Source organism: Bombyx mori, chromosome 23, assembly GCF_030269925.1.
Source record: "Bombyx mori chromosome 23, ASM3026992v2".
Classification (NCBI taxonomy): domain Eukaryota; kingdom Metazoa; phylum Arthropoda; class Insecta; order Lepidoptera; family Bombycidae; genus Bombyx; species Bombyx mori.
The window spans coordinates 15,740,903-15,753,614 of NC_085129.1; the positions used below are offsets into that span (position 1 = coordinate 15,740,903).

Sequence of the window (12,712 nt, forward strand, 5' to 3'; positions counted from 1 at the left end):
TAATGCTAGAAGCACACTCCCGTGAGGTCGCCGACACATCCGGGAGCAGGGAGCCCCTCGACACTGCTGGTAATAGATAAGGATAAAATAAACGATCACTACTTTTAGAGGTATACGACGAACAGATCTTCCACCGAGCGGGTGTGGTTGCTCGGTAGGCCGACGGTCCGGATGTTGTTGTTTGGGACTTGTATTTAAGCAAGCCTATCTTGATAATGTCGTAAGCGAAATTCAGGCATCTGTCAAATATCTTGTGTTGTATGATGGCTACCGCCGCACTATTGTACTGCAGTCTGTCCCTCGGAAGGCGGCCGCCCCTCTCAATCGACGGTGTCTGTGGACCTGACTTAATACAGCACGTGTGGCTCGTGACGTCCCCGACGACGCACCACACAATGCGACTCTATATACTACAAATGAAACTTTGGGATCAAATTTAACTCTCAGACACAGCCCACTGAGTTTCTCGCCGGATCTTCTCAGTGGGTCGCGTTTCCGATCCGGTGGTAGATTCTGCGAAGCACGGCTCTTGCTAGGGTTCGTGTTAGCAACATCGTCAGGTTGAGCCCCGTGAGCTCACCTACTAAAGTTAGGGTTACGCTGACATAGCCTCTCAAGGCTATCAGCTTAGGTAGGAAAAAAAAAAAAGGGATCAAATAATTAAAAATTTTGCCGTCAGTTTAGTATTATTTATTTTTAAAACACTTTAATGTTTCTCCTCTTTGATGTTTTATGCTTTTTAATGTATCTTTTCATGAACTCTCAATTGTTACAAAAGTTAAAATTCCAAAAAAATTGTTTTTTTTAAAGTTCACCTGCATAAACATCTGCCTCTGGCGGCTCAACACAGCAAAATTAAGTTAAGATTATTTTACATAACATTACATTACAATTTCTAAACGACAGTAATTCTGTGCGAGCGTCTTCAATGAGCAAAATTAAGTTCAATTTCGATAAAATTAACAGAAACTATTTTATAACATAGTTAAATGTTTTCAAATGTGAAGTGTACGGCCACGTGGCTGCGCGGTTCTAGTGCGCGGATGTAGTGCGTGGATCCAGTGGGCGGAGCTAGTATGCGGATCTAGTGCTTGGATCTAGTACGTGGATCTAGTGCGTGGTTCCAGTGCGCGGATTTAGTGCGTGGATCCAGTGGGCGGATCTAGTATGCGCATCTAGTACGTGGATCTAGTGCGTGGATCCAGTGCGCGCATCTAGTACGTGGATCCAGTGCGCGGATCTAGTGTTTGAATCCAGTGCGCGGATCTAATGCGCCCTACTTGAAATAAAATAAGGCACCAAGAATGGATCGTATTAAAAACTAGTTTACAAAAATAGTTACCATGATTTTGAATACAAAAATAAAATCTAATTTTTTTGACTAATAAAAATATTTGTCCATGATTGAGAACTTTTTGTTGTTGAAGTTGTTTAAATGTTTTGGAAAAAGTTTAAAGAATATTTAACGTGAAGGGAATCTGGTCAGGGTCCCGGGGTCGCAGCGCGATGGTACGGTCATTAACGGCTTCATGGTTATGCGGTGTTGGGTCAGATTATATCTGTTTAGCCAATCATCTACTTCAAAATTATTAAGTATTTTTTTTATTTTTTATGCCTTAGATGGGTGGACGAGCTCACAGCCCACCTGGTGTTAAGTAGTTTACGGAGCCCATAGACATCTACAACGTAAATGCGCCACCCACCTTGGGATATAAGTTATCTCAGTATAGTTACAACGGCTACCCCACCCTTCAAACCGAAACACATTACTGCTTCACGGCAGAAATAGTGGTGGTACCTGCCCGTGCGGACTCACAAGAGGTCCTACCACCAGTAAAACGAATGTAATGCGCGCTGCACATCGTGCGGCTCCAATTAGTACCCAAAACATACAGATTCAAGGTACAGGAAGGCATTTCTTCCATTTCACCATTATAGGTATATGTTTCCGGGTGGAGATATTGCATTTTCCGTCCCCTGTAGGGCGGCCGCGCCCGGACATGTGGCCGTGTGCACCTAACTAACTGCAAGTACATACAGTTCCCGAGTAGCTGTGCCCTGCACGCGACATCGTATCACATTTATAACTATTTACATTTCATTTACACACATATTTACAAGATTTAATTTTTACAATTGATATTATGTACATATATGGATTATTGATTTAAATAAAACAGTACAATCTATATAAAAACAAAAACAAAATACGTCCGATTATAGTATATGGGAATATAAATTTCTGGATTCATTAATTTTTTATTTACAAAATTCTACCGTTTTTTGAAATTATAGGATAATTGATATGAGCCTCTCTGTCACTCGACGTTAATTGAAAACAACCATCGATCAATTATTTTAACAGTATTTGTAAGTAATTGAAATCTAAACGCATTACAATAATATTTAAAAACAGATTACCGCAGAGCACGAACGTAGCGTGTAGTAGTGTTATAAGTTATAATCAATTAATTCCTCAGTTTATTTTTGTTATGAACTGTATCAGCTCAGAGGGATTGTGAGTGCTTAAAACGGTAATTATCTAGAATATTTTATTTAATAAGCTCTAGTTTCTTGTGAACTCTTAGGTGGTTCACAAGATGCTTCCCACGGCTCCGTAACAGTAGTATCTACCGCCGGTGTGTTATTCGGGTTCACCGAGATATTTTGTCGAGATCAAGTTGTGTAGCGGCCGTGTAGAGCGTGTGGTCCGTGGACAGCAGCCGAACTGAGAACGAGTTCACGCTCAGCGGGGGACCTTGAATTATTTCCACGTTGCCTGCGTTGGCCTGTAATGAGAAAGACTACTTTAATTTTTTACGATCTCAAATGATCAAAACTGGCCTACAAAATCAGCAGTAACATTTTTGTTTAGAGCATCCCAAGTGCTATAAAATCTAATGTACTAGTTCTGCACCCTCCGCGGGTCGCACAGTCGGCGCCAGCGCTACTGCCCGCGGGCCGCACTCACACAGAACAATTCTAAAATGCTAAGTCTATTGTAAAATCACTTTACTCCACGCTGTACCATCAGTTAATAAACTAGAAATATAACATATTAATACTTTGTTTGCGTTTGATTTTATTACACGGTATTATTCTGCAGAGGGGCGATTGCGACGCACTGCGGCCTACATTGTTTCGTGTCTTGGATGCTGCCCGATGTGTTGAGTTGATTTGTGAAGTAACGTGCATCTAGCTTTATATTATGTATACGTGTGATCCGCTAATCAATATTTAATATATTTAAAAACAAAAAAAGACATTAAGTTGAAAAGCCTCGCTCCTGCCGCGCCGCCGTGTCTGTGGGCGGTGACGTGACATCACGGCGACGGAGCGGCTGCCGGGAGCTCTCGAACTCAAGGATTTGTTAACATTCAGTGATCAGATCAGGTTTTGTCAACGTTTTTTCGGAATATTCTTGCAATTTCCAAACTTAATGTAGTAAGACTTTCCTATGACAACGAATTTATCGTTCGTTGGTTCGCCAGAAGCAGTGGGTACCCACCAGGAACAGCGTGGCGAGCAGCACGGTGGAGACGTCCTGCGGGCGCGGTGCCGCTCGGCCCAGCAGTGCGTCGGCGGGGAGCGCGCGGGGCCCGCACGCCGCCAGCACGCGCGCCGCCACGCCGCGCACGTCTAGCGCGCCACGCCAGCCGCCCTCCTGCACGCGACACACGATTACACTCTATTCAGTCTCTAAACATTCCTGTGGGGTTGACTTGTAAGCTTGTGAGTCACTAAGCGCAGCAGCACCGACATGCAAGTCCGTGTCCGTGTAAAGGCACACTTCATGCTTAATGTAAAACTTTATATTTAACTAGCCATACTCGCCCCCTTCGCTGGGCATTTAAAATTAACATTATTATTTATTGTCATTATTACTAGGGAGTCCAACACTCATGTAAATATTAGCCTATCCATTCATTACAAGTATTTTCTACACGGATACCAAGTTTCAAGTCAATCAGATGCATGGTTCAGTAGTTATAACGGAACATCCATAAAAACCACTGTAGATTTATATATTAGTATAGATGATGGTTATTTATTTTCAAAACTTGTATTGTTAGTCTTATGTGTGTATGTGAACTGTTTGTGAGTTATCAATTTCGTCGTATATTATAAATGTTAACATATATTATTATATGCTATTTTAAAATTGCTTTTAGGTTAGGTAGTGATCGACAACAGTAGCTCAGCCAGTAAGCATGCTGAGGGTCGTCGGTTACCGCGTGCCGCTGCTCCTCGTCCAGCCGCGAGGAGTCGGAGTCGCCCAGGGAGCTCTGCTCGAAGAACCCGTCGTCGTCACTGTCCTCAGCGGTGCGGGGGGGCGGGAGGGCCGGGGTGGCCGGGAGGGCCGCGGCGGGGGGGCGGCTCCAGCCCGGGAACCCTGCAACCGACACCACAATCTTTACTTCTTTTAATATTAAGGATTTGACGGCGACGTTCTGTTTTGTGTTTAATAAGCACCTATATCATTTTCAATAAGATTGTATTTTATTCTTTATTCGGTCTTTAAAGAGTTTAATGGTATATACGTTTTTTTGTTTGTACTGACTTTTGAAATACGTTTTTTAAAACGTTCGACGACAAGTGGCCGATTCTAAGTGAAGGGACGGGGTGTTCCCGCCGCCCGGACGCTACACTCACCTCCGACGTCCTCCTCCGCCATGTCAAAACCGCGAAACACTGCAAATTAAGATTTACTTTTAACTCTTCTCTTATTGATCTGGATAATGTCTTATAGCAGCAGACAGCGGCCGGACTTATCATCGGGTGGACCGAATGTGCGTTTGCTTACAAAGGCAATCCGAAAAATAACATGATGCTTTAATTTTATTGAATCGACCGTACAGTGAGACCCGGAACCCGCCGCTCCGGCAGAGATTTTCTACTGCGTCAGTGGGGAGCGCGGAGGGAGCTCGGCGGGCGCCCGCGCAGCGTCATGTGGGCCAGGTTTTTTTTTCTACCCATCCTAATAGCCTTGAGAGGATATTTCAAGGTCGCCTTGACGTGTAGGTGAGCTCACGGGGCTCTAACCGAAGTGTTGCTAGCACTGGCCCTAGCAAGAGCCGTGTTTCGCAGAATATACCACCGAATCGGAAAAGCGACCCACTGAGAAGATCCGGCGAGAAACTCAGTGGACTGTGTCTGAGGGTTAAGTTATTCGTCGAGCCCTTCGTCGCAAGCAACGGGTTTGGTAAGGACGGTGACCGGCCGATGGGCCAGGGCTTGTTCGCATTGCATGACAATTGCATTTATATGACGACTGTCCCACCGTTCTATATAGAAGGGAGATAGTCCCCCCGCTCGCGGGTTCAATATTGCACGCATCAGTAGTTCGTTCCGGTTTGCCGCGCTCAGTGCCGGGGGAGCGAGCTCGTCTATCTATCTACGCAACAATATATGTATGTTCAGTGCGACGTCCCGACCTGTGAAGTCTTCCTCCTCCTTCCGTGACTTGTGTCTCTGGTGCAGCAGCCGCAGCTTCCGGCGCCGGATGACGCGCGAGACCCAGCCGCCGCGGACGCTGAACTCCTCCACCTCGGCCAGGCGCGCGCCCAGCTCTGCACAGTGCACGCGGCGGAATCAGTACTGACGTCACGGCGGGGGCCGCCTACTTATTCAGATAAGGTTATTCCATTTCAGCACTTTTAAACATATTTACTATTGACAAAATGAACTGACCATTGCTGATGACGAGTCTCAAGGAACCCTCGGCGATGTCTTCTATATGGACTTCATTCCTCCGCTTCCTCTCATTCTTGGCAACGACTGGAGTGATGGGTGGCGGCTCGAGGGGCGGCGCCTCCAGCATCAGGGGTGTGGACGTGCGCACCGGAGAGGGAAGGCCGTGCGCTAAGATGGCAGCTTGCAGCTCTGCCAGAGAGATGGGCCGCAGGGGCTCCGTTCGAGGACCCGACGGGGACACCAGCTCGTCCACTAGTAATCCGTTCTAGTCCAAATAAATTAAAAATGCATATGACAGATCCGTCCGCTCGACAGTCGCGAGTTGAACCGTATTGCAATTGGAAAACGATCGAGCACCTGTAGCCTCCAAGTGACGTAGAAGTCGGCCGGCAGCCCGATGGGCTCCCCCCGGTAGTCCACGAGCGGGCGCTCCCAGAGAGCCGTGGGGCGGGGCTCCAGCTCGACGTAGTGGCGCGCCAGGGTGGGCGGCACGCGGGCGTCGGGCTCGCGACTGGCGCCGGGGCAGGGCTCCAGGTCGATGAGCACGAAGTCGCCGGACGCCGCGGAGGCTCTGCGGCGGCGCTTGGCGACGTGCGAGTTGTCGTGCGACAGCTGGTCGGGCGGCGCGTCGTCCTGCGTGCTGTGCTGCAGCGAGTCGCTGACGCTGAGCACGTGCTGGTACAGGAAGTCGACCTTCCGTCCGTACACGCAGGCAGAGTGCTGCAGCACCAGCGCCAGCTCCGCGAAGTTGGGGACGCCATTGGCGGGAAGTCCCTCCTCCTCATTATCCTCGCGCTCGCCCGCCTCTAGCGCGTGGAGCCCCGCCTCCGTCAAGTACTCCTCTAAGAGCTGTCAATTAAGTAGACCTCGTTTATAAGAAAAATGCATTTAAACTACTTATAAGAGTAAAATAGAAAGTAGTTTATGTGATTGATAACTTATTTTGGTATCAAATTCCATTGATTTTCATTGAAATAAATTTACTTTAAATGAGGTGGTCACGGACGACCAAGGTGTTATTCGTCCGCATTTGAATACACTCATAATGTCAACTACCGTACATGTTTTTTTTAAACAGGAAATAAAGTAATGACCGCTATATTTAGCCGTTTTAATGCAAACCGTTAGACCTGGAACTTGTCCCTGCCTTATCTATAGAAGCTTTTAATTAAATTAGGTTGCATCGTGGGCCTACACCGGCTTCAAGAAGTTTCAACATCCGCTATTTGTCTTATTTCTCTAATTGCGTAAGCCACCAAACAAAGCCTTGCCACGAGTTCATGTAAATGGGACGCCTCATTGGATGTGAATTTAGTAATCCGAATGAGGAATTATACTAAATAAAATGGATCTGAAATTTGAGGTGCCAGCCATTACAACTGGCCGTATCTTACTGTATATGTAAAAAAGGAGGCATTTATAGTTTTATTTGTTGCGGTTCAATGTTTTTTTTTTTATGATTGAAGGATTACTGGTGGCCCGGAGGCCTTTCCAGTTTCACCAGGACAGGTGGGCGAGCAAAGGCTCAGCCAGGAGGGGTGGGATTTGCTAACAGCTACCCGAGCGCCTCCGAAGGAGACCTAACAGCTCAAGAGTAGCTGCTTCGCGAATGAATCTACTACGGGATCGGAATCGCGACCCGCTGAGAAGATCCGGCGAGAAACTCAGCGAGCTGATTCATGGGTTTAGGTTGCACGGCGAACTCTTTGTCGAGTTCGACGAGTACGGTTACCGAGGTCCCTAAGCCTGCTCCTAGTGTTAGAGCTGAAGGCGTCAAGGTTCAATGTGTTCACGCGTTGTTGCGTCCTCAATCGAGAACATAAAAAAATACTCTGTACATACTGAAGAATTGATAATTTTGAACTTATATAGTATATAGCTAACGTATAGGGAGTCACGCACGAGTTTTACAACAAACGAATATATCTCTAATACATTTAGAAATGTTCAGAGTAAAGCGTGGCCGGCCTTCAGGAGTTTGGTTTTTGTGTTATGTTACAGGACCGGCAAGTTTGTAGGTACAATAGATTACCAGGATAACGTAGAAGATCCTAACTTGGAGTAATTTATTTTACTTGTTTTTTATTCTTTTTGCTTAATTTCACTCCCATCTCGACCACTCTCTACTTCTAACCAGGAAGGTCAAGTATCTAATTCGTCATCCGACCTCACATGTTGGCTTACTCCGTCCGCTCCCGCGTGGTCTACACGATAAGCCTCTTATTGTGTCCGCCGCTAACTACATGCCTGGCCAAGGTCACGCAACAACAAGCCACCGTAGACACCTTTACACGTCCTGATGAATCCATATCATGAGCCCATAGAGTTTATCGCCAGATTTTGTCACTCGTTCTGCAATGGCTTCTGAAGCGTCAGGAAATCCTCCTCTCATATTCCAAAAAAAGAAATTTCACCTAAGTACTCGATTTACATTGAAATCAAAGAAAACTAATGATGCTTTCGTGCAACTCGGATACAAGTAACGATACTTCCAAGGCTGATCTGAAAGTATCTATACTCTACTTTATCTGTTTTTGTTAAACCCAAACACGAGACATAGCCCTGAATTAATTTTATTCATTTAAAAACAATGCACTTATTTGTGCAGTTGTGTCTCGGTGAATATAAATTTGACAATAATTGAAACAGCTGGATGCAATTTAACACTAATTGATGTTAATTTTTCTTCAGTTTTACGTGATTAAAAGATTCTCACGTTATAGTTGACTTAATTTTATTTTGGTATAAGGTGACTCTTTAAGTGGGGCGTGATAAGAAGGAGACTTAATCTCATTTTGATTCAAAGATAGTAATGTTAGGTAGCTCTTTTAATTTTACATCACGTTTATGAGTGATAACACTTTCTTATTGCATATATGAAGTCGGAGTTTTAATTGCACAATATTTTGGGTGTCCCATCCCACCCTTCATGACTACTTCGCGGCAGAAATGGGCGGAACGGTGACAGGTACCACCAGTGCGAGCGTAAGCCCATGCTCCACTAACAATAAAAGTTTACACCCGCCAAGGTTACGCCATGTTAAAGCTATGCAATGTTTGCACAGCTTGGACATTGCAGCAATATTTAGCAGTTAGCAGTATTCCTAAATGCTGTGTCTCCCAACATTCGTTGTGAAACAAAAGATGTGATCATTTAATCAATAAGTTAAAAACAAATATTTTGTGAAATGTAACATTTTAACAATGTATAGCAGATTAGGTCAACGAACCTTGCTCTATCTGTAAAGCAAATAAATTTAAAAGTACGACCGTGTTAAACCTGTAATTAAATTATGTATAGAACATGAAGCACTTCATATAAAATATCTGTTATTGATCACATGAATTCTCAGAATCAGACAGTCATACAGGCATCTTCAGACAATCATACAGGCAGACAAACACAAAGCAAAACCAGATTGGCTTTAGTAAAGTACAAACATTCATTAAGGCTTGAAAGGTTTCTTTGGAATCACAAATTAATTATATATTTTTATTTTTTTAGATTCTATAAGTCAATATCAATACGCAATCATTCGGACATGGGCATGTTAAACATGCACATTGTTAGGAATCACTATTACGATCTGGGATGAGGGTTCATACTGGTGCAGTTGAACCACTAACCTACTCATCCAGCACATGTTTCTCAATCGTTCGGCAGTCGCGAAGATTGAACTCAGAACAAGCAAGGGAAGGGAGTATTGAGGACCATGAATACTCTCAGTCGTGAGCTGCCTGAATACCATCTAGCTAGATGATACAATATGCATTCCCCCAATACCGTGCTCTATGGATGGTCAATAATCCAGGTTTCAGCCTGTTTGAATCTTCTGAGTCTATCGATGTCTTTAATGTAAAACTTATTGTCTTAAATGTAAAACAATAAGTTACCCATCTTAAATGTAAAACGTATTGTGTGCACGAATTTAAAAATATGTTAAAGAGTGCAATGGTTCCAAGAAGAGACACGGTCCTAAGAAGAGTCAGTGAATAAAATCAGCGGGCATGCCTTTTTTATTTTAAGATTACACAATGGTTTTCTCTCTGAGTTAATTATCCACAATAAGTTCATTTTTAGACTGTTGAGGCAAATGTGACCAAAATTAGTTTTATTCTATATTTGTACATGTCTTCAAGCAAAATCAATCTAAAAGAGGATTTCTCTCTTAAAATGTGTTCTAAAAGCATTAAGTCTCATCATGACTATGACTTTTTTAACCAGCGCTGTAAGTATATTCTGATTGTAATAAAGTATAGCAAGTAAGGTTAGTGACAGCATATAAAGTCAGTTCAGTCTCCTACCACTGTCTTGCCAAAGCTTATCATGGAACTGTAATAAGACACGCAACGCAATTTAAGCTTCGAGATCTGGTCTGAACGTAGACCCACTGTGCATTTGTGTTGTAGCAGTTATGGATCCTGGTATCAACTTAAACCAGTTAGACCATGTACTTCTATTCCATTCTTAATGTAAAAAAAAAAAAATAACTATTGTAATGGTAATCACATTTTCCAGATTACAGACTTGTTGAGGCTAGTGGATTGATATGCGCATACATTTACTTGTTAACAGTTGCTTACATTTAAATGAAAGTTGTACAAACCCATCGATTGTTATTATCATCTCCAAGGAATATTTTTTGTAAATTTATAGAATGAATATATTTGATTGAATGGAAATATTTTAACTTATTTATTTTAACCATTTCATGAAGAGTTACAAGAGATTTTTCTTAATTTTAAACTATCTTTCCTGGTAAATATTTTTATGTTACTGTAAAATTACTTGATAGTTTTATTTATTACACTAAATCACATTGGGTAGTGTATTAATAGATTGTGCATTCATATGACTTTTAACAACTACATATTTATAAAAATAAGTAAAATATTTAATGAATTTTAATTTAAATTAATAATTTATGTACCACTATTGTGTTTGTGAAATGAGCCCTCTTGCATATTAACTTTTATTTTAAATTATATAGATTTAATCTGGATGTCCTTGTCTGGATATATATACTAATTTACTGTAAATAGACAGACGAGTTTGCAGTTCCCCAAGTTTTAAATCTTTACTGAAACTATGATTACAATAACAAAGTGCCACTGCTAATATCAAAGTTAACATTAATTTGAGTTTTATTATGGACATTTTAAAAATGCAGTTTATAATAGTTTTATTGTTTTTGTAGACATTACTACTATATTAATAATTAGGTAGGTACACAGCAACATGACTCTGTCCCGATCTTGCTGATGTTCACGAGTCAGTCAGCGCTCACTATTAGGTGGGCTGTTTGATGGTCACAATGTCAATTAATAAATAAAAATACTACAAAAAGTAAACACTAGAAGAGTTTATTTGTTAAAATTTATTTTTCAATACAACACTATTTAGTTTCAAAATATTAACTTAACTCGTATGATAATTTTTTTATTTAATTTACTTTCAATAGTATCTTTAATTTTAAGTAAATATCCTAAATATAAACTCAAAACCATTAACCCAATTAAGTGCTTCTGAGGAGCCCATGAACATCACAGAGAAGAAAAGGTAGGTAACTTAATACAGGATACAGCTCGTGGTAACTCAGAGGAAAATACTAGAGACTAGAGTTTACAAAATATAGGTTTTTTTCTAAACTTGTTAACTTATTGGTGTGATGACATTGTGCTATATCTAATCGGTAATGAGCAAACAGTCTGTGCAAAAATTACCTTTTCAAGTCAAATATTTGAACAAAAGACATGGAAGTATAATATTGCCTTGAAGACATTTTTATTTTGAATGCCCAAGGTAATTATTACAGAGAATTGTTTTTAACATCTATTTCTTTTTGTATTTATTTCAGCTCTTTATTCTTATTAAGAAATCTTTAGATTATTAGTTACTAATATAATCAAATGTAGTAGCATTTTGATTCTCAGACGAAACCTCAAAGTTAATAATTTTATTAATAGAAAATGCTGAATCTGATTTATAGTATGTATACTTGAAACTTAATCTGGTCAATTAGTTGTATAGACTGTACCTGGACCAGTTATTCCCACTAAGCTTGGTACATCTAGTACTTTGTCTTGGGAGTCAAATTTTAGATTATTTTGTACTGAACAAAATATTGGGATGAATGTATTGTGTTATATAAATTGAACAAAAAGGTATTTTGTGTATATATGATACCATTCATGTCTTTAATTAAGAATAATTAGTTTCCATATGTCCTTCAGTATTTCTTATTTTGTATCTTTCACTTTAAATTATTTATGATATCGCAGAGCAAACTTGTTTTCCGAAATGATTAGGTCTATTTAAATATAATTTGGCGTGAGAATATAGAGGCGCAAGTTCACCGGGCATTGCGTGTTCCCGCCAAAGTTCATTGTATGTATTTAATTAATGGAGCTGTAATGTCAGTGGTGATAGGCGAGTACGAAGACAAAAACAAGCAGGCAACAACTGAAATGGGCGCGTGTTCACGACACTCACCGCGCTCAGGTCTGTATCGAAGCTTCGGCGGATGTCGCTGATGGGTTTCATCAGCTCCGCGACGATTTGCTCTAGCCGTTGTGAGTTCATACTCCACCGGTCTCTTCGGGACGTGTATCGTTCCCTGAAAATAGTGTCCTTTTATTGATAACATTACTGAAAGGAGACGCGGACACAACACCACCGCCTATTGCAATTCCATTGGCGCGAAACTTTCTGTCAACAACCCCTATTTGATTTGCAAAACACTGTTGTGAAAATTATATTTACTTTCGAGGGGCATTTATTTCTTACAGCTTGAAAAAATTACCTCCGCCTCTCCGTAGAGTCGGCGTCCATTTTACAAACATAAAATCGTGCAAATAGGAAAAACGTAATAACAACGGTGGCCATTTATTTATGTTTTCAAAGGGGACATTCTGTTCACTGTCAAAACACGCGAACGTTCGGCGTTCGTCGCTCGTCATTCGTCGTAGTGAAACTAGCTTGACGACTTTGTCTATTCCTAACTAAATTTAAATTCCT

General features: G+C 41.6%; 1 protein-coding gene across 1 annotated transcript; it reads right to left on the reverse strand.

Moving 5' to 3' along the window:
• Window positions 1-675: 675 nt before the first annotated feature.
• On the reverse strand, window positions 676-12,656 carry LOC101736680 (uncharacterized). The gene is made up of 9 exons (XM_012694379.4): window positions 12,498-12,656; window positions 12,188-12,311; window positions 6,052-6,543; window positions 5,692-5,959; window positions 5,436-5,570; window positions 4,654-4,692; window positions 4,233-4,393; window positions 3,509-3,664; window positions 676-2,789 (listed from the first exon to the last, which is right to left on the reverse strand). Exons 1-9 carry the CDS (start codon window positions 12,578-12,580, stop codon window positions 2,655-2,657), a joined length of 1,593 nt encoding a protein of 530 aa, XP_012549833.2. The 5' UTR covers window positions 12,581-12,656; the 3' UTR covers window positions 676-2,654.
• Window positions 12,657-12,712: the final 56 nt, after the last annotated feature.

Excerpts from the sequence above, each read along its gene's own strand:
- LOC101736680 (XM_012694379.4), bottom strand. The coding sequence starts at position 12,580 with ATGGCCACCGTTGTTATTACGTTTTTCCTATTTGCACGATTTTATGTT. Across the intron at positions 5,960-6,051 it reads ACGTCACTTGGAGGCTACAG|AACGGATTACTAGTGGACGA; the intron begins GTGCTCGATCGT and ends TATTTGGACTAG. Across the intron at positions 3,665-4,232 it reads ACGAGGAGCAGCGGCACGCG|GAGGGCGGCTGGCGTGGCGC; the intron begins GTAACCGACGAC and ends TGTCGCGTGCAG.